Source organism: Hyalella azteca, unplaced genomic scaffold (assembly GCF_000764305.2).
Source record: "Hyalella azteca isolate HAZT.00-mixed unplaced genomic scaffold, Hazt_2.0.2 contig15178, whole genome shotgun sequence".
In the NCBI taxonomy this organism is placed as follows: domain Eukaryota; kingdom Metazoa; phylum Arthropoda; class Malacostraca; order Amphipoda; family Hyalellidae; genus Hyalella; species Hyalella azteca.
In genome coordinates this window covers 57,056-83,076 of record NW_025945038.1, presented here as the reverse complement: position 1 = coordinate 83,076, position 26,021 = coordinate 57,056, and the positions used below count along the sequence as shown (strand labels likewise).

The window sequence follows — 26,021 nt, the reverse complement described above, 5'->3', positions numbered from 1 at the left end:
ATGAAAAATACCACATGACTTCCCTGAACTGCATGTGGTAACGATTACCATATGAAAAATACCATGACTTCTCTGAACTGCATGTGGTAACGATTACCAAATGAAGATTACCACATGACTTCCCAGAACTGCATGTGGCAGCGATTACCATATGAAAAATACCATGGCTTCTCTGAACTGCATGTAGCATGGTTAATTACAATAAATTTAGATCGACATTTAATGAACAGCGTGTCACATCGACACGTGGATCAAAGGATGGCAAATATACCATAAATCTAATTAATTTCAAACGACTAATATTAGCACCATTTCTTCAAACTGGGTGTCAATAAATATTCTAATATACTACGTGTTACGTTCTATAAAAGAACAAAATATTGTCTAGAAGATATCATAACTATCACCGAACTCTCAGATCAAGATTGCTTTTTACTCCCAACAAGAGAAGCAAGAATGTAGGGACTCATGAATGAAGATGCTTGCGGTTGAGTATAATTTAGGCTCACTTGGCAAGGGCAGAATGTTTGGCTGCCAGTGGCAATGAGTCGAGCCTATTAGTCTCGTGCCGACGTAGTTAGTTCTTATGGTGTGGCTTGGTGGCTTCCATGTGGCACTGCAACACGCTTACCTTCATTTTATTAATACGCCATGTGGCATCACGCCACACGCACCGTATACCTTCAAATTGTTAATACGCCATGTGGCATCACGCCACACGCTGATGTTCCTCCACACTATTAATACGCCATGTGGCATCCCGCCACACGCGGATGTTCCTCCACAATATATTAATACGCCATGTGGCATCACGCCACACGCGGATGTTCCTCCACACCATTAATACGCCATGTGGCATCACGTACACTATTAATACGCCATGTGGCATCACGCCACACGCGGATGTTCCTCCACACTATTAATCCGCCATGTGGCATCACGCCACACGCGGATGTTCCCCCACACTATTAATACGCCTCGCACCTGCGCACCTTTAGCGCCTGCCTTTGTCCCGCTGCTGCATGCATCAAGTCACGTTAAGCACAGAGCAAGTCTTTGTCTTTTAGTTTCGTTCATCAGGTCAAAGGCATCCCCAGAGAAAGTGCCTTTCTTTATCTCATATTTTTGCGTATAAATACAAACGCACCTTTTCAGTAGTTAAAGTTTTATGTAGTTTCATACCTCAATAAAGACATATATGCCACATGTTTATCTTTGTCCTGAGATTTTGCGTATCAAATCACGTGTACGCTCGATCATTCCACCGAAATACAATACTATTTATTTCTCGTATTTTTTACTCACATTATAGACTTTTATTCTTGCATCATACTATTCCGGGTACTACAAGCAAGTTTGCCATATTGGTTTGTTAAAAATCTTTTGCGCGTTTTTTTGCATTTTTCTACTTTCTTTTGAGAATCTTTACGTTTTTTGCGAATCTTTACTTTCTACATCCATTGCACACTGCACAGTACAAAATTAGGAAATTACATGGTAAATAGTACAAATTAGCAGCTTGCTATTTGTTTCCACATTTATATGAAGTATTATCACGCTTACATCTAATTAAAAAACATATCTTGTTTAATCGTTCTACTTCGCCGATAACTTCGAAACAGCACTTATAGGTCGCCGGCCTGCAAGAAAAACGATCTCTGCTTTGTTAAAAAAATTGAGCCACAAATTTCTAGCACGATCGAAAAAGCTTTTTAGTTATTATATGTGGCATTCGAACCCAAGAAATCGTATTTCCATCCAGTATTACAGGTATAAAAGTTTTATTGACGGAAGCTTAACATTCATTTTCACCTATATTGATTTAGTTATTTTCCTATCTTCGGCAATTATAAGTCTGGAAGATAGGAAGATAATTCGTTAAAGTTAATCATAACCGATCAAGCAATTAAGAGACGGAATTATAATTTAATTAAATGCATGACTTTAATACAATTAAAAAAAAACTTTGGAACCCCAAGAGAAAACATATTCAGTTCATAAAACTTTGGAACCCCATCCAATATAATAAAATAAAGCGAATATCTGATATAGTTTCATAAAATATGAATCATGAGCACAGCATTACAATTCTAATATAAATAAATCAGTTGAGAACCTTATCTTTTTATTTACAGAAAAGTTAAGCGAATTAGAAGATGAAAAGAACATGTACAGTTTGTGCTCGTAAGTGCAACACGTATTGCTAACATGGCCTAACACTCTACACATAGAGGATATGAGTGAGATTTTATTCAAATATCGATACACTTTACGCCCTTAATTATTCGCTGTAATTATAATATAAATATATAATTATTAAAATTAATATAATTATTCGTCACCACCGTTGATCAATTAGCTGGGCTCAGCTAATTGATTAACATTGCTGTGTCAGGCAAGTAAATGAAGAGTTTTTGCTTCCATAATAAAAAGATAATTAATGTATTCACATGTGCAAGTGCGGTCTAGCATTTAGCCAATTTTCTTTACAAATTTCTAAGGTATCGTTCCGAAAATCAGAATTATGTCTTTCAAGTATTTTAGATCTGATGTACGTCTCAAGTCATGTAGCCGGTCATGTATCCCATAGAAATTCAATTAAGAGACATTTACATTTCAATGACTTGTAAGCCGTATTATAATTATAGCGCCAGTTACAGTGAATATATGTCAGATTTACACACAATGTCATGATGATTGTTCACATATGATATTCAAAGCGTTCAGAAGAGTATTTAGGATTAACAATCACATATAACTCATTCTTTGAGCTCATTGATCATATAAATGTAAAATTTATACCATCTTAATGAGTTTCATCATTGATAAAATATTCTGAACGCATTTTGTTACTTAAAAAGTGCATGTAATTATGCCGAACAGGTTACTGGGGAAAAAAATTTAATTTGCATTCATCATGCGTTTTTTTCTGCGTTTGCTTGCAGAAATAAATTGTTCAAAAAGTCATTCAATTGTTTGTATTTTTAACCCTAAATTACCGGAATATAATTCAGAATCTTCACACATGACGTCTCGATAATCTACCTGTTCTTCATGTGCGGCGTGGCATCACCAAACACGATTGATTCACGGACGTCTGTGTATGTAAGATATTTGCCGCGGCTCATACACATGCAAACAGCCTGGCAGCTAATGGTCGCGCTCTGAATCACTTCAATATGCTTGTGGGCGTCAAAATTGCGGTAGGAAAGAAAAAAGAATGTTACTATTCTTGTTTTGCGGCGTCAGACTTATACAATTCAAGTAGAAATGGCGTACAATTGTCGTACTCTTACTCTTTAAGTAGAATAAGCGTACAATTGTCGTGCGCTTACACTTCAAGTAGAAATAGCGTACAATAATAAAAGCGATTTGCAAGTTCCTCTCTCCAGCCGTACAATGGACACAATTTAGCGACCAGTAAATATTGTTAATATCGAAAGCAGACGTTAGGAATCATTGATATTTTCTTAATGATAATTTTGAACCATTACTGAAGGGGAAAACATGCATTATACGAAATTTATTGATTTTGCTATTATACAGTGACAGAGTGAAGGTTATCAGACATGCATGCAGACTAACAGGGAGACTTCCTATTGTGTGCAAACGGAGTTCCCATACAGATGTAGGGCAGCCATGAGGCACCTCTGCCTCATGGCGCTGCCTCAAGTCGTTACTTCATGAGATGCCGTGAACCGCTGCCTCTCATGACGCTGCATCATGTCGTTACTTCATCAGATGCCGTGAACTGCTGCCTCATGACGCTGCCTCTCATGACGCTGCCTCGTGATGTGCAGTGAACCGCTGCCTCTCATGACGCTGCCTCGTGATGTGCCGTGAACCTTGAGGTGCCGTGAACCGCTGCCTCTCATGACGCTGCCTCGTGATGTGCCGTGAACGTTACGTAGCGTTCACGTAACGTGAACGCTACGTGAACGTTACTTCTAAGTTCACGTACTTCTACATACTTCTACGTTCACGTTGCCGTGAACGTTACGTAACGTGAACGTTACTTGAACGTTCCTTCTACGTTAGTTGACCTCAACGTAAGTTGACTTCTACGTTAGTTAACTTCTACGTCAGTTGACTTCAACGTTAGTTGACTTCAGCGTTAGTGTTGACGCTAACGTTGGTTGAAGCTAACGTTAATATTAAGGCTAAATTTTTTTAGACATAGTTGCCAGACACTTACGTTAGTTGAACACTAACCTCACTTCAGGATTTTCATTTGGTGATGCGAGAAGAACTGATATTATTGCAGTAGTTATATCTCTTCGACTTAGGCAAGATCACAATTATTTAGAGTTCTCAAATATATCTAAATAAAGTAATATTCGTATTCAAATTATCTAATTTTTCTCTGGCATAATTAAATTGTTATCGGAAAGAAACTGTTCTCCCACGATAAAGTTTTGCTCCTTATGTAGGCTTGAGCACAGCAGGCAATGTCAGGTTGAATCAACGTTGAAACAACGTACTTCGTGACGAAGAAATAATGTCAACTTTTCAACGTCGTACATTTCGACGTTGTTTCAACGTTGAAATCATGATTAATTCTGACGTTGAAAGCGCATGCATTTATTAAAGGTTTATCAGGTTAACATGTTCTATCATGAATTTATTATTATATGAACACCTTATTTCAATTAGCTGCCTTTATTATTTATATAAATATACTATTTGCTACCCTATCTACAATTGTACGCACGCAACCTGCAAATGGTGTCGATATGTGTTCGTTATTTTGAACATTCAGCATCTTTAATTGTTCCTTCTGTAAATAATAAAATAAATGAATGAAATCTCTATAACTTAGGCACAAAAGTGACCTTTCAATAAGATATGATGTATGAAGTTGGGTTAAATAGCTCTTAATCTCCCTTGCGATACTATAGGTTCACCGTGGTGTGGAGGACATTTAGGGGCCTGTAGGCGAAGCGTGCGATCGGCAAAGGTCCGCGGTGTTCCAATCCAGCGGAGGTTGATTTGATTAATTCAGGGGAGAAGTAAAATTAAGGGAATATATAGGGTAGCAGATGATATTTATATATATATAATAAATGCAGCTCATTGTACTACGGTGCTCACATACTGTGACATTCATGATAGAACATGTGTATATCTGAGGAAACCTTATATACATGCAGTTTTAACGTCAGAATTCCACTTGATTTCAGCGTTGAAAAAAAACTCGAAATGTACAACGTTGAAAAAAATTATGTTGATTCACTTTTCATTCTGGACTAATATTCAACGTTAGTTCAACGGCACGAAGTACTTTGTTTCAACGTTGATTCAACCTGACATTACCTGCTGGGAGTAGAAGAAACAGTAAAAAAATATAACTCAGTACTCACTGCAGTGAGTAACAGAGAGCGCATTTTTTCGTCGACGAAAACGTGAAGTTACGGACGGACAGACAGACAGACAGATGGACAGACAGATGGACAGACAGACGGACGGACATGGCGAGCACAATCGCGCCTTTTTTCCATAAATGAGAAAATGCGCTAAAAATGCACTCGACTTCAGCGCTATCAAAGAGATCATAAAAGCATTACATATGATAAGAACGATACGTTCCATTGGACTGAGCTTGCAAGCACTAACACGAGGCAAGGTCGTTGCTCTGAATTGAATGAAGCAGCGCAGTTATTGAGATTTTATTATTCATGAAATTAGTTATAGAATTTTAAATAATTCAAAATTATACTATACAAAATAATTCTATTTCAAACTGTGGCATCCCGGCAAGAAAATTTTCAATCCAAAAATGGGCGGAAGGGGCAGAGAACATTATTCATGCAGCAGTCATTGAAATGAAGCTATAATTGACGAAGATAGTGCTGATGGATTGAGTTACACTGAAAATGATTCAAACTAAATTTTGTGTCCCTATGAAAAAAATTTGACTTGATGCTTGAAAATACATATTTTTTACATTTTAAGTTTAGTTCATGCTGGATTTTGCCATTGCTTTATGGCAGTGATTTAGGAAAGAATGTGGAAACGTTTGATTAAAGTCACGAATTAAATCGTATAACATTCAGCTTGGCAATTTCCGTAGCAGGCCATACACCAAATTGATTGAACTTGGGTAATTTGCTATAGGAAGTGAGTTGCAAATTGTCCAATAATATGTGGACATGACACTTGTAAAATATTGCACCATAATTGAAATCATTTTTACATAAGCGGAAATTATCTAATGAAAAGTCAAATAGTACTTACGGGATAGAATGAAAAAAAAAAATCAAAGCCCGACAATCACGGCGTTGGAGAGAACACGCGTGTGTTGCAGAAAGAATTAGAGAGAATAAGCGTGAGTTCCAGAGAGAACAAGGAGGAACACGCATGTGTTCTAGAGAGAACTAGAGCGAACAGACATGGGTTCCTGAGACAACTAAAAAGAACACGCCATAAAGGGTTCCAGAGGGAGCAAGGGGGAACACGCATGTGTTCCAGAGAGAACAAGGAAGAACACACAAGGTTCCAGTGAGATCTAAAGAGAACAGGGATGGTTCCAGTGCATGAGAACTATAGAGAACACGCTAGAGTTCCATGCTGAAAATATTGCAGCTTCTATTCTTGTTGTATTTCTTAGCCTATTAATATAGACGGCGGGAGGACATAAAAAGATCTTAAAGCTCAGCTGCCAAGCGAAATAAAGCCCAGGCGAATCTTTCTCTACAGGCGAAGTATGACTGTATGAGGAGTGCTGGCGAATCTTGCTCTACAGGCGAAGTATGAGGAGTGCAGGCGAATCTTGCTCTACAGGCGAAGTATGAGGAGTGCAGGCGAATCTTGCTCTACAGGCGAAGTATGTGAACAGCGCTGGCGGAGCATGGCATTGCCGGCGAAGCATGAACAGCGCAGGCGAAGCATGAGGAGCGCAGGTGAAGCATGAGCAGCGCAGGCGAAGTATGAGCACTGCAGGCGAAGCATGAGGAGCGCAGGCGAAGCATGAGTAGCGCAGGCGAAGTATGAGACGATGCAGCTTCGTATCTATCAAGCCCAGTTAAAATTTTGAGCCGAGACCGGCGCCGGGTTTAGCCGGGCTGGTCGCGCTTTAGCAGGATGGAGCCGTGAAACTATAACCGGCCATCTATCCCTAAAACTGCGCTGCGCCATGGCTGATACAGAGACAAAATTCTAGCAGCTCGGCAGAGACGGTACTCCTGTCTCTTATACACATCTAGATGTGTATAAGAGACAGTGTCGGTACAGTTACATCAGCGCCGGTACAGTTACATCAACGCCGGTATAGTTACACCAAGCCGGTACAGTTACATCAGCGCCGGTACAGTTACATCAGCGCCGGTACAGTTACACCAGCGCCGGTACAATTACATCAGCGCCAGTACAGTTACACCAGTGTCGGTACAGTTACACCAGCGCCGGTATAGTTACACCAGCGATTGTACACTTACACCACACTCTGATCACTGAGTGCGCAGTTCTACACGGTGATTATGCAGTCGTAAATGTGACTGAAGTCAAAATTATAACTGCGTCGTAATAGCTGCAGATATGTAACGAAAACATAATCTGTCATTGATCATCAACAGCAAAAACGAATAAATGATGAACTGTAAAATACTCGTGAATGCAGTGAATATATAATTTTCACGTGGCACAACTGTTCCAAACGTGACCAGTTAGCGGNTATTTCCAGATTATATGAGCTAAACGCATTATTGAGACATGGTTTTCGTTTGAAGATATGTAGAGCTGTCTCTTATACACATCTAGATGTGTATAAGAGACAGTGATAGCATAGACAAAGCTGCTTGCATTCAATATTGTAGATTATGTCAAGCATCAATACTGAGGTAATTATTGTTATCAGTTTTAATTAAGGGCGACGTGTTAATTTTCAATTTAGATGAGTCAATTGCTCGCCGCGTGTTGAAGTACTTGAGAATGAAATTACGAAGGATTGATAATGGAAACAATAGTAATACAATTCGGCATCATTAAACAAGGTAACTAAATAATTTTATTTTACAACAGCCAATTTTTTATTTCATAAAATTTATTTATTTCTAATCACTTCCCATTTATTTATTTGCAAAAGTATATTTAGCCCAAAGTCAATTTCTTTCACTACACCTAACACCGCTGATTTGAATAACTTTTTCATGAAATCTCGCGCTGAATTCTGAATATTCTTGGTCGTCTGCGTGGGGGAATTTTTCTTTTGTTAAAATAGATTCTTTCAAGAGGCAGGTTGCTGGCTATTTCTGTATCAGCCTCGTCGGGTCTAAAAATAAACAGCCACAGTAGAAAATATTCGCAGTCGAGCGATATTAGGTCCCGGTTACGAAATTCATTTCATTCTATAAAATCGAAGCCAAAGCAAATAAATTACTATACCTACTTCAATGTGATTTAGGGATAAACATTTCATATGAATTAGGCTTTAAAAGCAGCTCATGTCCACATCATGGACGATAACAAAGGCTAAGGATCGAGCCCATGCTATAAATAGAGCTCTGGCGATAACTTGCAACTGCTAACGGACATCAGCAGCAGAAACACACCTAGATAATGGCTATACAGTGGCATACACGCTTGACCTGAATTTTGAATGACTATAAATATAAAAGCACACGAGTTAAAATATCATGGGTTCGAGTGACGTTTATTGCTCAAGTTACCTAGATCAGGAAGTACGACAAGCGTGTGGCTAGAAATAGAATAGGATCGATAATGAAATGGTGCCAGACGTACGAGGTCGTTAGCAGAATGTTGGAGGAAAACCCACTCAAATCGTCAAAAAGAAACTTAAGTTTCTGTTTAATTTTCAAACAAATTGTTCCAAAGCATGCACTAGTAAGTTTACGATTTAAAAGTAATGAGAAAATTACGAATTAATTGCTTAGATTTAAAGCGCGGTACAGCTGAATTAAATTTAACTAAAACCATTACCATAATACGGTGGCTCACTGACCAATATTGAACTCATGTCCTCGAGAAGCTTACAATTCCAAAGCACATTAATCCAAATTAAGAAAATCATTTCACATTCAGTGCGAAATTATTAAACTGGTGTGTTTAATCACGTGCGTGTGGAAAACTGTGGTCTGAATTCACAATTTAGCAGGAGCTGACATGCAAATCCTGGTAAGATTTATATCCCCCGATGGCGCGACGCGCGCTACTTGTCAAGAAACACAAATGTGATTGTCGGAAAGGTCAGAGTTGACTAGCACAATAGCGTCGCTCAAATCGTATACACGCATGGTTAGGAGACTCAAGGCGCGCAGCGAAGGGAGTATTTTTAGTCTCCGAGGCAACAATTTCAAGCGAATTAGATCTCTATTCATAGATAGACCCTATTTTATCACATGGATTCTATTTGCAGCGCAATCAAGAGAATACGAACGCTTCATTAATAGCCTTTAATGGAGCTGAGGAAGGCAGAGATGGGTAATTTTAGACCAGGCTCCAATTAAATCTATTTCCAGCCAACGCGGCATGATCGATGAATGATCCTAATACACAGCAGTAATTCTCCATTAATAATCCCATGTTCAAAAATTAAATAGGATTTTTCGCTACCAGTTTCAAAGACAAATGTTTTTGCTCATGAATTTATTATTATTTCAAAATAGAAGTGTGTTCCACACAAAACACTAATTAGGGTTTAAAAATTTAACCATAAAATAATAAATCATAAAACCCTTTGGCCAATGATATAATCTTTAGAGTGGAAGCAACACTGAATTCGGGATTAATCCATACCATCATTTGAAGTAGTATTACTTTGCTATGGGGCTTAACAATGAATAAGAGTGAGAGAAAAAAAATGTTTTCAAGTGTCAACGCTGGGTAAAAAAAAAAAACAGTTAGTGAACGTCACTCGGACGATGCTTCTTCTAAAAAAATTCAATGTCGAACAAATAGGAACTATTTTACGAATAGTTGCCATCTGACTAATTTATCCTGAATTTTAGGATATGTCATGCAAGCATGTTTGCTATATGAAACAAATTTAAACAATTATCAGTAGGTTTACTTTGTTTTAAATTCGTTTAAATTATACAAATGGGTCAAGCTACATTGGTGTGTATTAACACGATTATTTTCTGCAATGAATTATTACCCTCACGAATGAATACGGGCCAATATTGCCAATTGCAATACATTTTTATGTAATAAATTGAAGAGAAAATGACTCAAATGAACCCAAACAAGGACTCGAATTAGTCACAACGGCTAAACAAAGACCACGACGTATACATCTTTGATCTTTAATTATTAGCAAGCGTCTTACTGAAGGCACCCTCAACCGCATGATAAATCACAAGGTGTACCACTGAGGAAAATTTCAAACTTCCAAGCGAAATCTTTGGAACGCTTATGATAGATTAATCTTGATTGATAGTAATATCAAATACCTTGAAATACGGTTTAAATTTCAGTTATTATTAGTATTTAGAATCTCAATTCAGGGAGAGATGGAACTCATTTTAGAAATCTTACTTCAGGAATGCGGGCAGGTAGTTTCACCACCAAGAAGTAGCGCATCCATCCTAACAGCAAAGACACCTCGGCACATGATTGGAGCCGCCTCGGTGACCAGTGAGCACTGGCCAACTTGCTAATGCTATCTGACTCCAGTTTCCCGATTCTGTGTTTAGTTTTGACAGATTTGCCTTGCTTTGCACAGCGATATTCCTTTCATAGCTGAAAATTCAAGTCAGTATGTTGAGCGTTAATTCTGGAGTTACGTTTTCAGCACATTTAACAATAACTTCGTGCAAGGAATCTACGAATATTTTTGCTGCCATCACAAGTTGCTTCGAAACGAATTTTCTTTGAAATTTGACTAGGTACTTAAAATTCAATGTCGAACAAATAGGAACTATTTTACGAATAGTTGCCATCTGACTAATTTATCCTGAATTTTAGGATATGTCATGCAAGCATGTTTGCTATATGAAACAAATTTAAACAATTATCAGTAGGTTTACTTTGTTTTAAATTCGTTTAAATTATACAAATGGGTCAAGCTACATTGGTGTGTATTAACACGATTATTTTCTGCAATGAATTATTACCCTCACGAATGAATACGGGCCAATATTGCCAATTGCAATACATTTTTATGTAATAAATTGAAGAGAAAATTACTAAAATGAACCCAAACAAGGACTCGAATTAGTCACAACGGCTAAACAAAGACCACGACGTATACATCTTTGATCTTTAATTATTAGCAAGCGTCTTACTGAAGGCACCCTCAACCGCATGATAAATCACAAGGTGTACCACTGAGGAAAATTTCAAACTTCCAAGCGAAATCTTTGGAACGCTTATGATAGATTAATCTTGATTGATAGTAATATCAAATACCTTGAAATACGGTTTAAATTTCAGTTATTATTATTATTTAGAAATTCAATTCAGAGAGAGATGTAACTCATTTCAAAGGCTTACCTCAGGAATGCGGGCTGGAAGTTTCACCACCAAGAAGCTGTGCATCCATCCTAACAGCAAAGACACCTCGGCACATGATTGGAGCCGCCTCGGTGACCAGTGAGCACTGGCCAACTTGCTAATGCTATCTGACTCCAGTTTCCCGATTCTGTGTTTAGTTTTGACAGATTTGCCTTGCTTTGCACAGCGATATTCCTTTCATAGCTGAAAATTCAAGTCAGTATGTTCAGCGTTAATGCTGGAGTTATGTCTTCAGCACATTTAACAATAACTTCGTGCAAGGAATCTACGAATATTTTTGCTGCCATCACAAGTTGCTTCGAAACGAATTTTCTTTGAAATTTGACTAGGTACTGGCAAATATTGGCCATCATCTAACTCTAACGTCACATAATTGTCAACTGTATTTATCTATATTTTTCGGTAGTTTAATCCTCAACGGATTTCATTTTTTTCTGTAGGACTTGCATCAGTGGAGGAATTCGTGAGTGTAACTGTAGAGTGTAGACGGTAACTCGCCAGATAGTCTGACTAACCGTCACGGAGACTCGTCTATATTTAGCCGCGCTGAAGATCAGGCAAGATTACGTGTTCACAGGTCCAGTGGAGGAAGGCCAGCTATAATTGACATGTTTTATAGTAACCAACGCTGGCAGCAACAATCAATAAACGTCCTTGAGAATAAGAAGTCGAAGTTGCTTTTTTGGGTCAAAGGCCTTGTTGGTTTTTATCAGTTATAGCGTTTCTTTGAGACTTTAAATCTTACCTAGTATGTAATGAAATATATATAGTTAAAGCAAGATTTGAAATCAGATGCTGTCGCTCCGACAACCTTGATTTGAAAACGTGTTCTCTGTGTATTATTGGCTAAATGAAGCACTAAAAAACTGTTTCAGTGGAAATTAATGAAAATTGGCGGTTCATTGCTGCCACGAACATATACCAATTCATTTGTAATTGTAAACTTTTACATTTATAGCGACTTATCAAGGGATATGTACTAAAAACTACTCCTTGATGAGAATTTATATGAAGCAAAGCAAATATTTCAACAAAGCAAATATTTCAACAAAGCAAATATTTCAACTGTCTACGAAGTCATTCGCATGAGTAACGAAAAGGCAACTACGTAACCTTGAAATTTAATAATGAGAAAGATTAATGCTATTGATCAAATGAGACTGTGCGGAAAACAGAGGCTTAGGATGTTTCTCGGGCGAGTAAACCTGAGCGAGAATAGAACGCACGTTAAAGCTGAGGCTGATTTTGCAACTGTGCCTCGGCTTTACCGAAAGGCATGGGGTCAATGTCTCGAGATGCAGCTTGGGAGATTTGTCGCAAGTCTATACAATTCTAAATAGCATTTTTTTCTTTACTATAACTCTATCTTTGTGCATCGTTTAACATAACACAGAAAGTATTCTGAATGGTCTGAGTATAAATGGGCAAAGAGCAATATAATATCCCGTAATCAGATTGCTGTACTGGAGACACGATCGATCTCGGGTCAGTTCACACACCTGGGAAAACCATGAAAATTCTGCAGGTTGCGGAAACGAAAGTATATTTACGGCTGAAGTAGGCTATACGTAACCTTGTTGCAAGATCATACGAATTTGGTCTTCTGTCGGACGCGTTGCTATACTTTCGAGATTTTATAATAAATTATCTGTAATCCTAATTACAACTTTAATTAACAATTTGAAGTCAATTGAACGGCAAAGGCAGCACTACAATTTTCTAACAGTAGGTATAAATAACTGTTGCATTTGGAAATATTTGTGCCTTAAATAATATTTCATCGATATATGAAAACAGCACAAGAATTTTTTACCTTTATTTTGTTTAATCACAAAAAATACACGAAAATGTTTGAGTTCTGCGAAGAAGCGACTTTATTATGGGCGCATTAAAAATATTGTGGATCTATTTAGGATCGAAATAAGTTTGATTATGAAGATCACACAGCTAGGAGATGACTATATACTTTGTAACACAGCATGGAGAATGACTTGATCCTTCATAGCGTAGCATGATGAATGCCCATATCCTCTTCAACACAGCATCAGGAATGCAGTGATCCTATTTAACACAGCATGGGGCATGACCTGATTCTCCATAACATAACACGATGAATGATCTGATCCCCATTGGACGGTAAAGAAGTTAAAACTTTATAAAACTTGTAGTCAAAATATATAATCAGGAAGTGAATACAGCACTTGGATCATGTCACACAAAATATTAAGAGCATACAGAACACGCGAGTGATGGTGTTGGCTATGAATACTGAACCAGCGTTAAAAACGGATATTCCATGCTAACATTTTTTAAATACAATAAAAACCTATGACAACTAGCAAGTAAAAAATATATGAATACCCAATATGTTCAGTTCGATTTAACGCCTATGATAAAAAACACGATTGAAATGTCAGAGTACGGGAAGTTTCAATAAACATTAAGATTCTTTAACAAATGAACAACGTGGTTAAAAACATTAACACATAAGGCGAACACATAAATGACTGAAAAATCGACTCAAGAAAGTAGCACAATGTGACCAAAATGAGTAGATAACAAAGCTCAACAAAACTATTAAAAATATAGGAAATAACATCCATCTGTTTGAGTAAAATGGTCAAGAAATGCTGAATACATTTTGATTAACAACGGCACATTCCCCAAAGATTAAATATATTTCACTGTAATGAAAATATTTATTCTCCAGTTTGATTATCACACTTCATTGTAGTGAGTTTCACTGAGTAAAAAACCCTGAACAAACTCATCGTAAAAAGGTACAATATACGAAAATTTCAATTGATTCCCTGAGCATAAGATCTTCTTTATACTTTGTCAAAGTTATATTATGTCAAACCTTATTTTACTGAAATAAAAACATATAATTTGATATCTCGGCTACCTAACAATCTAGTTTTAAAAAGTCTCTTGCGTTTATGGAGACATATTTAATGCTTACATTGAAAGACAGCGGGGGCACAAGGTGGAAGCATAAATGTTTAAAGTTAGGCTAGCACCCGGAGTTGCTCTCGACAGTGAAATACTGAAAAGCTCAACGTTTGCGATGCGATGCGCTATTGGAAGTCGAACGCATTATCAAACAGTGTGTAAGGAATTTAGTCATTCAAAGTAGTTGCAAAATAATGTATATGCAGAAATTGAATATCTATTTGACACAAACTTCAAACGGTAAAATATTTTGTACTAAAGTGCTTAATGCTCTGCACAGGAAGTTATGGGTTCAATGAGGTACAGAGAAAGACTACAGTTGAAACGTACAACGCATATGGAGTCTACGAAATTCAGGCCCAGTAGAAGAGAGATTGAGGTCCAGGTTGGTCACATTCTCAACCGGGGAATTGTTCTCAGATACTAGATGTCAACATCACCCCCTGGTATGGAAGACCTAGAGGATGAGGTCAGTCATATCCCCCCAAGTGGGACCGGCCTTGAGCTTGACGGGCAGTGGGACATCGAGGCGTGTGGTCTTCTCCATGTGGTGCTTCAGGATCGCAGCCACGGCCAGCAGCTCTTCCTCAGCAACCTGCTCCAACCAACCAGGTTTATTAGGCACCATAGAGAAAGTTACGAGGCGAAAATATGAAAATTGCGAACTTTATATCTCCTGTTGATTTATGAACAATGGTCGAGATAACCCCCCACAAAAATCTCAATGACGCGCTATATCATTTTGTTTGCACCAGAAACTGCTTTTGGTACTACAAGATATTGAGGCTCCCATGTTCAAAATAAAATTACATGATACAATCTCACTTTTTGAAATGTGGTAATTGAAGAGAGAAAACTTGAAAAAAATGAAACCATTTCTGCTGAAGTCTTATTCAAAAATCGTATAATTTCTCTTTTAATTGTTAATTAATTTGACGGAAACAGGACAAATTAATATAATTATAATTAATAGACGGAAACAGGACAATTTAATTTGACGGAAACCAAATTAAAACTAAGGGGCTGCAATTTGTTAGCATTGCTACGCACCTCGTACATGAGTTCATCGTGCAATTGAAGTACAAAATGAACTTTAAGCTGCGGTCGAAGATTATCCTGACGGTTAAAATGTTCGTGGATATTGGCCCCAGCAACGCAGGAGCGGACGTCAGCAAGAACGCTCTGCTGATGAGGATAACGTCTCGTCAGCGCTGCGTCGACGCTAACCATTGCTGACTTGACGATGTCAGCGGCTGAACCTTGAATGAGGCTGTTGACAGCTTGCCGTTCACTTTGACCTGAAATTGAAAGGCATTTGTAAAAGAAAATATAACTCAGTACTCACTGCAGTGAGTGACAGAGAGCGCATTTTCTCGTCGGCGAAAACGTGAAGTCACGAACGGACAGACAGACTGACGGACGGACGGACGGACATGGCGAGCACAATAGTGCATTTTTTCCATAAATGAGGAAGTGCGCTAAAAACGTGAAAAACTGTTCTCCACGGCAATCACGAATAAAAAAAGACAAAAATTATACCTTCAACTTATCTCACGATGGATAAAATTCCGAAAGATAATTCTAATTTGCAGCTCCAATTAAAAACCTGAAAAATATTAGATTCATAAAAATAAACTAATAAATAATTCAACTAACATAGATTTGTTTTGAGATAACATCTCTAGTTATTTCAAAACTAAACTATTGTCATCAACACAACTGTGTCAAGTCCACCAATTCGATCAACTTTAACCATCACTTCAGAGATTTCGTCACTTACTCCTGAGGGTGGAGATTTGGCTGGCGATGTTCTCGAGGTGCCGGCGTCGGCCCATGACTGTGGCGACGAAGCCATTCTGGCGCGCCTTCGCCACAGCGTTCGCCATGAACGCCTTCACGCCAGGAAACGCCTCCAGGAACTCCTGACGCTTGCGTTCAGCTTCCTCCACAGAGACGTTCAGCTGCATGGCCAACGATTTGCTGCCCATGCCTGCAAGATCCCTTTGCTGCGCGACGACGGACTGCTGAGCGCCGAACACGTCGGAGGCGATGCGCAGGAACACGTCGCGTTCATCGTCCTCTGCCAGCAGCCGCTTGAGTCGCGCGTCGTCAGCGCAGTGCGCCAGCACCCGCAGCTCGAGCTGACAGTAGTCAGCTGCCAGCAGCACACGGCCTGCGCTGGCAGCAATCACACGACGGCAGCTCACCCGAGTTTGCTTCGAGCTCGGTCTCTGTAGGTAATATATTACTCATTACTGGGCGTCGCCTATAGTGGTAGCAAAGTAACGATAAAAAAAACGTTGCTTTTGAGCTGGGTATTGGTAAGTAATAATACATTACTCATTATTTAGTCTTTTTAGGGAGTTTTTATCATTTATGGAAAAAATGCACTATTGTGCTCGCCATGTCCGTCCGTCTGTCTGTCCGTGACTTCACGTTTTCGTCGACGAGAAAATGCGCGTTCTGTCACACACTGCAGTGAGTACCGAGTTATATATTTTTTACACTTAGCAACGGAGTAATCGTATGCAACAGTTTACTTTGAGCTATGACTAAATAAATAAATAAATATGTGTTGAGAATACCAACACATATAGGAGAAAAAAAAAATTGATCCTCAGTCTCCATAGTCAGTCTATACCTGCATTCTTTTTAACTATTTCGTTGTCACCTTGATAACAAAGAACTTGCATTAGAGTGGCTACAATAAGGAGAATTCAAAGCTCGATTTATCCACAGAGAATATTCCGTTAATAGTAAAGCACTGACGTTCTTCTTGCCAGTGAGGAGCAGCTGCATCAAGGGCGTCGAGAACTTATTTGCGTCGCCAGCAGCACGAGGCTCAGTGGTGATGGTGACGTCACGAGGGACGCACTGCAGGGACGGCTCCGCCATGTTGACGCGGCCCGTCGCTGTGAGGCGGTAGCAGCGCGGGTACACGCGACGCATACCACACGTCGTGTTGTGCTCAGCTCGCTTCTCTAGAGGAACTAACATCTGCTCGGTAATGAAATAATTTAGAAGCAGGTAAAGCCCGTACTTCGTTTACAATAAAAATATAATTTTTTAATAAAAAACACACTATTAAAACTAAATAGATGGAATTATAGCAGTGATTTTCCCCAGCAAAAGTGGAAGAAGATACTGTAAAAAGTAACCAAATCAAAAAATTGTTGATGAGATTTTCGTGGAGCACAGAGCTATTTTTTTCCGAGCAAAGAATATACAGAAATACAACCATGAAATAATGAGCGGGCGTGAATCATGTCAAAGAAATAAAGTATGGTAGGAATATTACAAACCTTTATCAGAGCGGCATTGAGTTTTCGCCACTGGAGCACGATGCCCGGCAGGGGGTGGTGGCGCTTCAGGGCCTTGAGGGACTCCTTGCTCAGCCGCTGCCTGGTGACCCGAACAAGAACATCAATAACGCACTCATTTACACATACTTATTACAGAATGTTGTGAATCTGGCGAAATTGAATGAAAAATCAAGATTCAAACATTTAAAGATTGTCCCAATTAATCGAAAAAATTTGTTCTAATACAAATGAGTCAATACATTCGGAGGACGGAGGAGCTACGGACCTCCAGTCACTGGGTGGGGGAAGGCGTAAGGTCTTGTATAACACAGACGCCAGTTCGGTGTAGGAGCTGAGCTTGAAGCTGCGGCCACACGCCCTGTGGGCTTCAGACTCCAACTCCCCCAGCAGCTTCTGTCATGGCAGCGTCATTAGCTTCATTCATATATACCATTATAATAATATAAAATTATATCATTCGATAGTGAGATAGATTCGAAAAGCGATATTCACTTTTGAAAAAACTAATAGGATACAGACGCCAGCTCCAATGTTGTTATTTATTGATAAATCTAAATATTTGCATGATCACTGACCGATTCATCACAAAAGAAAACGTTTCTTCTAATTGACACCGATGACGTCAAGTTCCTCTTTAGAAAAGCAGGGGTATTATGATTCGACTATTCGAAAATGAATTAGAACCATAAATAATAATATTCGGCTAGCAACAACCACTGACAGTGATGGTGGTGGCTAGCAACAACCACTGACAGTGATGATGGTGACAAACAACCACTGACAGTGATGATGGTGACCAACAACCATTGACAGTGATGATGGTGACTAACAACCACTGACAGTGATAGTGGTGGCTAACAACAACCACTGACAGTGATTGATGGTGGCGGCTAACAACAACCACTGACAGTGATGATGGTGACTAACAACCACTGACAGTGATGGAGGTGACGGTCTCCTGGTAGCGCTCAGGGCAGAGGCCCATGCCGTTGAGTTGCAGTTTGGCGAGAACAACAGCGGCTGGCATCTCCACGAGCAACTGGAAAATAATTAATAATTATTTTCGCTAAATGAAGTAGAAGTAGATTTAAAAGAGATTTATATGCCTCCATCTCTATGAAAATAAGAAAGGCTTCCATTCCACGAGCCACAGTAATTGGGCAGTAAGCCTGAGGTTTACCAGAGTCTCTGCAATTAGACTAGGTACTCAGTATCAGAGTGAAGAACGATTCCCTTTCATCGAAGTGATGAATGATTCACCTCGTATCAAAATGATGAATGATTACCTCCAAATCAAAGGGAGGGTATTCCTCTAAATAAGGAAGAAAGTGAAGGGGAAGACCGTATGAGTGACGTCATCGACTTGAAACGTATGGAAGACATACAAGCATTAGAAGGACATAGAAACACAGTGATAACATACAGACATGTAAACATCCAAGACTGCCACAGAAAGAAGACGCAGGAGCTAATAAGACAGAGAGAAGGCAGAGAGACATCACAGCTCCTCCCTCACCCAGTGGTGGTGCAGGTGTCGCTGCTGCAGGCGTAGCTCCAGGGCCTGCATCACAAGTAGCGTCAGCGCCGCGCGACGGCCAGCCGCGCTCACTGCACAGAACACGGGTCACATCAGACAGAGGATTATTATTCCCACTGCCACGCAACGAGGGAATTAAAAATTTGAATCAACATTCTCGTATATCCACTGCTAATTCGCATAAACAGAGCATTAATAGACATAAAACAAATCATTATAATGGGATAGTTGCATCTCTGATGATTTATTAATTAACTGGCGTCGGTCGGTGAATGTGGGATAGGAGTCTAAGATCGTCTAAAAGTCAAGTTCGTCTAGTTGGCTCCACGAATTTCATTGAATTTCATTTCGCCTTTTGCTAGTGGCTAGCTAGCTGTATCAGTTATCACCCATTCGACTGTAAAAAGGAACAGAAACAATGAAAGCCAGCAGCCTGGCCTCACAACCGTCCTTCCCTCGAAGCTTCTTGTTACATAGATGTTCTTCATGCAACACCCGGTACATGAATCCATCCTTCGAGCCTCAGGTTGACAATTTTCTTCGGGATAACGTAGTGTCTCAGCAATTTCACAGCTTCTCTCGGTAAATACCGTAAAAATTTTTCTTGCAGTGCACGAAATTGATGTAGAGAGGCAAGTCCCACTCGATGGACTGTTCTATGATGCACCGCAGTGTTGCTTTCAGGTCGGTGCGCGATCGATTTTGTCGGTAGCCTGCCTGCTGGTCTCGAAGTGTTTGGTCCACTGGATCCATCAGTCTCTCCAGTATCACTCCTCAGGTCCTTGCCGAAACTGACAGTAGAGTAATGACTTTATAACTGACAGAGGTCTTCCTTCTTAGGGATCTTTATGAGATGTCCTTCCTTACAGTTGGCCTAGAATCTCCTGGAACAGTATGTGCAACATGTTGGCATTCTGCGTCTCTGCCAGTATGTCATCGGGTTCTTGGGCTTTGGTGTTCCTCAGTTGTGTTAAGGCTCTCCTGATCTCTGCTTTGGCAGGTCTGGCACTGCTTCTTCTATGTCTGGAGGGTTTACTGGTGATGGTCGGTCAGGATCTGCCATAAGTATTTAACCTCAAAAGTTCATATAAAAACTGTTCAGCTTTTGATCTGTTCCTATCAGTGTGATGTCGCCTTCATTCCTGACGGTCCACTTTGAATGTCTAAACTTTCTGCCGCGTGATTGAACTGCAAACAAACCTTGGCCATCATGACGCGCCTGCACCTCGTCGTCGCGGCACAGCCAGGAAGCTTCAGGTACGTGCTCCTCCGCCTGTTTGGAAAAGTAACTATGATTGGAAAATTCGATTTCACAAGTATAGAATAAAGGGAAAATTTATTGTGAAACAGAAAATTAGAGTTCATATCAAATCTTGATAATTTTTTGATGTGGTCAACAACAGTCTTCATTTGATTCAATTAAGAATTGTATCTTCTTCAATGGGAACTAGATTCTTCTAATGAGCGTGCGACGATAAGAATAAATATATGCACACTATAGCACTATGACCATAAAAGGATAATCTGCGGAAAGAATTAGAAACGCTAAACACTTTCGGTATTTCTAATCATGACGACCAAATCTCTTAACTTCCTATCACGACAGGATAAATTGGTTTCATTGTAACCGTGACAGTGATACATGTGATTTGCTTAAATGATCAAAAACCTAATCCTCTAATTCTACTATAAACGTAAGTAACTTCTCCGAAAAAGGCGATCACAGAATTAAAAAGTAAGCTGAAGAATGACTATGCTAACGCGAACGATCTTTTACTGATGTGCTAAGGTATTCTATGTGAACATCATTTTTCAATTGTTCACTCCGATACATCAACCATCGTAACACTATTCGTACCTAAACGCCTTGTAACGAGAGCCCCGTCAGCAGAAGAAGAGAGAAATTTTATCAAAGGATCAATAATTCATAGAGTTTATAAATTCGTATTCTAAAGGCCTGGTAACGGAAGTAACTTTCACCAAACAAAGAGCTTAAGAAGCTCAATATTTTACCAATGCTGTGATGCTGAAGACGGAAGAGCCCAGTAGCCAAGCGGCGGTCACGACGTCCTTGATTGGTCTAGTAAAGAAAATTCCTGTGGCTCGCCAAAGCGAAGCCACTGCACTGCAGCTCTCCCAAACCACTGCACTGCCGTGGACTGCACTGCCGTGGCTCCTGCCACTGCTCCTCGTGCTGTGGTCAGGATCTGCCAGAAGAACAAATTCATTAAGAAATCTGAAACAATTCTGAACCGCGGCGAAGCCACAGCCTATGGTTAAAAATTGAAATTAGGTCATTGAAGCAATAGGTTGTACCTTGAGGTAGAATTGAACTGAATTACCACCGAGAAAGGTGAAGTATTAAAGTGAAAAACGAAATGTGAGAAAGTTCAGACTTGTGGATAATAATTGGAAAAAAGTAAGAAGCACGAACTGAAAATACTTGCAATCGTCGAGTTCAAACTATAAAAACAGTAAACAATATTCCACACTCCTTTCAATACCTATACAACATTATCAGTCAATAGGAAATAAAAAATCAGCTAGAGGATGAGTTAGGACGTTCAAGATACATTGCCATCACACACAATATTCATAAGAAGAATTTTAAAACATCAAGAGAGAACATAAGTTGTGACCTGCAACGATGATGCGACGTATGGCCGACATGCGCTCCTCCAGCGATACCTTCTCACCTGGGGGATATAAAAAAAGTCCATGATAATAAAAATGATACATAATGATCCGTCAATGCAGACTGCATAAAAAAATAATAGGAAAGTGACTACAAATGAATAAATAAACATATATAAAAAAATTTAATCGCACAACAAAACGTCAGCGGTAATGGAAGGATGAGGATCAGATCACCAAATTTCAGGATAATTAAATAATGCTTTCAAAATTGTTCATTTGATGTGCAATTTGAAAATTCAAATTCCTAACGTTTCCCTGCCTGCAGATACTTTTGCGTTTTGGTCTGAAGGACCGAAAACCTTTCCCATCACAAATCTCCGATATCAGAAATAATTTCCGCTTCGAAAAATTCGCTTAATAAATGTAATCGAAATCAGACGCAAATTGATTGATGAAACTATGTTTTCAATGTTAAAGGGACCATGACACTGAAATGCTGCTAATAATAAAAAAGTTCTACATAGATACGCATAACTAACCGCTCGCTGAAGCCAGACTGAGATGATAAGCTGTGCTCGCCTGCCACGCTACAACAATCCCTAGAAGCCCTGTATCAACACACTCGTCCTCAGGAATCATCTCTTCCATATCCTGTTGACTAGCTTCTTCTTCTATTACGGCTTCTTGGTGACGGGAAGAGTTTTCATTGCGCAGCAGAACTAAGGAAAAGTTTTCTTGCTGGTCTAGTTTATCTAGAAATGCCTTCAATAAATTTGAACTTTTAAAAACATCGATAATGCGAACAGTGCAACCGTTTACTCGGTCAGACGAAAGTGAACGTGTGTTTTTTTCAGATACAATATAGTTGAGATTTGATTTATTTTTATGTAAGTAGCTTTCTTTCTTTTCGAGCTGAACTGTCACTTTTGAATCTTCAGCCGCTTTTTTGTTCAGATCCGCAAGATGAACGTTCGTTGAACTAATTTTTTCATCCGCAGAAGCAACGTTGTGATTCACATATTCTTTCTCAGGAGATGCGTCGAAAATTAACTCTTGTGCTTTGTCAAGAGCTACATCATTGTCATCTAATTCCGTAGAAAAAGATTGGTCCGCGGAGAGGACTAGTGTTAGAGCACAAGGTGAAGCGGTCTTGAGCGAAGTATTGTTCTTACTTAGGTCACGGTCAGGACAAGCTTTACTAAGCGCCAAAGGTTCAATGCCAGATATATTATCGAGTAATTCTTCTTCCATTGATACCAAGCGACTAAAATCATTCTCAGAGCTCGAGCTTAAATCAAACGCTTTGTTAAGATCTTTTGATTTAGACCGTTGAACGTTTGCTGACGTGTTATTCGAATCGCTTGTAATTCCGATATAATTTTCTTTACCTCTTTTCACAGTCTCGGAGTTTTTTGACTGCTTTGAATTGATGAAATGAATGGGCGTGCTATTTTTATCGTACCGGAAGCATGATTTAAGAGGCGTGCTCTCGTCTCTGCTACTGAGCTTTTTCTTATCCGTATTCTCGGTGTGATTGACCTGAGACTTGGGAAGTAACGGAGGACGCGTGACAGCTGCTGGCGGACGAAAAGCTTCATCAGGTTTACGCAGAGTTTTTTCAAGAATTGACGAGGAATTTGGACATTGGATATCAGTAGATGTAGACGATATGACGATCTCGGGAGCTTGAGGGAACTTAATTGCACAAGTTAATGTTGAAACTTGACGTAGAGTTACAGGATCAGGCGGTATGAACGTGTCAAGCTGCTGGGGTAGTTTACCGTCGGGTGTTAGCAGAGCCGACATGTCGTTGGGGTCGCTCATGTCTATCTCACTGAAAGAATATTTTCCATTTCCAGCGTGTGGTTCTGCCATTTGTTGTGTATTAACAAAAAACTGCTCGGTATTTCCAACAACACACTTGTTAACAACGGCTTGTTCTCTACTATGATTTTCCACATTTTGCTGCTCAGATTTTGCCGAAATTACAGGGCTTTTGTAGTTTCGGTCATCAATGGCATCGTATATACTAAGATCCGAGAGTGAACCTAACACGCGGTCATCTTTCAACTCCGACCAAGAACTTTCGATCGGCAGAACGTCGAGCTGTGGCTCATAGATTCTTCTGCTCTTCAGCAGTGAATTCACATTTGGTCGCTTGCTACTCTTTTCATCACAGGGGTCATCTTGAAGAGGTTTTGGGTGAAAAAATTCATCAGTAATTGCCTGCGAACAAATTCTAGAGCCACTTATGCCTAAGCTGTCATCAAATTCGTCTTCGAAATTCACTCGAGTCCTTTTTAAGTCGTCTGCTATTGGATCTTTTTCGTTCAGATCACAAACAGCTTTGCATTCAACTTTATCTTTTTTGCTTGAGAAAGCAGTTCCAACAGCAGCCTTTTTTTGCCCCATGTTGCTTCCAGGAACACTGCGTAACCTTTGGCTAATTTCGTGTGATAAATTAAACTGCAAGCTTTGGTCACAAGGAGGCAAATTATTCTCATAGAGTTCATCATGATTGCAGTCCATTTCATCGCTCACTGCAGGGATGCTGTTCACTAGAGGCGTTTCATTTGTCCACGGGGAAAGGGATAAAGCCAGCAACGACTCCTCCAGTTCTAGAGGCCGGTTGGCATCCTGAGAGATTTTTTCAGACGAATTTTTAGATAATTCTGACTGGTGTGAAGCTAAAGTTGATTTCTTAGAGACTTCAGCTAGATTTCTCGTGATTAGTTTATCTTGGCAATTATTTGCGTTGAACTCGTTATCGGTTACTAAGCCTGATGACCCTCGTAAAACAGATCCAGATACACGCTCCGGATCGCTCCCATTTACCGGTCGACTACGTTTTTCATTGTTCACGAGATCAACATCGGTCACCGGTCTAGCGACAAATTCTACGGGTCCAGGTTTTGCAGGCAGTTTAGGTGAATTTTCATTCATTTGCTCAAAATTTCGGCATAATGGCGGATCTTGACTGACACCACAGATTTGACCTGTCGACGGTAAATTAAAAACGTCTTCATCCTCACTGAAAAGGTCGGAATTCGTAGAGATCGCTGGCGGTACTGCATCAACTGACCCATTCAACGAGCTAGTCACGGAAGAATTAATCTCGTCAGCAAACATGTCTTCTTCCATTGAGTCTTTACGCGGAGTTTTCAGTGAAGTTGCAGGGATGGTCCGGTGCGGCGTATCTTGTGCTCGAGATGAGACAAAACTGCCAGGTTCTTCTCCTCTTACGTTAGCCACGTCCATTTGAACACGAGAACCACATGCAGGGGCTTCATTGGATGGCACCTCCGGCAAGGCCCCACTAACATACTCTTCTGTAGTGGCTCTCTTGGAAGGAATGCATGAGGGTTTAGGACGTTGTACGGGAATCTTGTCAATCTTGAACACTCGCTTAACACTGTTTATTTTGCTTGAATTTATTCCGTTCCCACTAACGAGATGCTCTCCATTTAACGGAATATCTTTAGTACATTTTGCAGCACTTGATCCTGCAGATCCAATAATGTTTGTGCCTTCAGTAGAATTGTTTTCTATATTCACTTCCTCATCAACGTTTTCATTCATTTCAGCAAGATTACTGTTACTAGTGGCGGTTGGAGCGTGTTCATTACTGGCACACGCTTTGGGTTTTGCGTTCGACTGACGCTCCTCTGCATTTACCACAGGACTGTTTGACGAAGCGCAGCGGGACTGTTCCGTAGTGTTAGAGCACGGCGGTTCGAGCGCTTTTTCATGTGGTGAGGAGTTCTGAGTTCCCAAATTTTTCACCTCAGTTGACGCTCGATCCCCAGAAGTGCTCTTAATCGACGACTCAGAACTCGTCTCTAAATTGGAATTATTTTCATCCCATTTTATTTCAGGAGCACCGATCTCTTTCTGGAAAAAAAAAATCGTCGAATTTTACCTTCAATCTATTGAATTTTCATTTCATTTAATTATTGGTTGTATCATGAAACAAGTAATATTTCTCGTAAAAAACGGACAGCGTCCCGAGATTTCTAAAGCGTTGAAGTTTAGACAGCTTAATTTTTTACCATGATTCAACACATAAAATCAATTCCTTGGGCAATAGACGTGAGGCCCACTTA

The 26,021-nt window shown here is 39.7% G+C and overlaps 1 protein-coding gene across 1 annotated transcript in view; it reads right to left on the bottom strand.

Moving 5' to 3' along the window:
• Positions 1–13,680: 13,680 nt before the first annotated feature.
• Positions 13,681–26,021, bottom strand: part of LOC108664374 (DNA polymerase theta) — a 34,201-nt gene continuing 21,860 nt past the window's right edge. Inside the window, exons 19-30 of the mRNA XM_018150954.2 lie at positions 22,458–25,809; positions 21,921–21,977; positions 21,295–21,488; positions 20,482–20,554; positions 19,261–19,352; positions 18,682–18,783; positions 18,010–18,137; positions 17,724–17,823; positions 17,191–17,418; positions 16,202–16,652; positions 15,472–15,719; positions 13,681–15,016 (exon numbers count right to left, since the gene is read on the bottom strand). Of these exons, the coding sequence (XP_018006443.1) occupies positions 14,879–15,016; positions 15,472–15,719; positions 16,202–16,652; positions 17,191–17,418; positions 17,724–17,823; positions 18,010–18,137; positions 18,682–18,783; positions 19,261–19,352; positions 20,482–20,554; positions 21,295–21,488; positions 21,921–21,977; positions 22,458–25,809 (5,163 nt within the window). The 3' untranslated portion in view covers positions 13,681–14,878. The remainder of the gene's footprint in view (positions 15,017–15,471; positions 15,720–16,201; positions 16,653–17,190; positions 17,419–17,723; positions 17,824–18,009; positions 18,138–18,681; positions 18,784–19,260; positions 19,353–20,481; positions 20,555–21,294; positions 21,489–21,920; positions 21,978–22,457; positions 25,810–26,021) is intronic.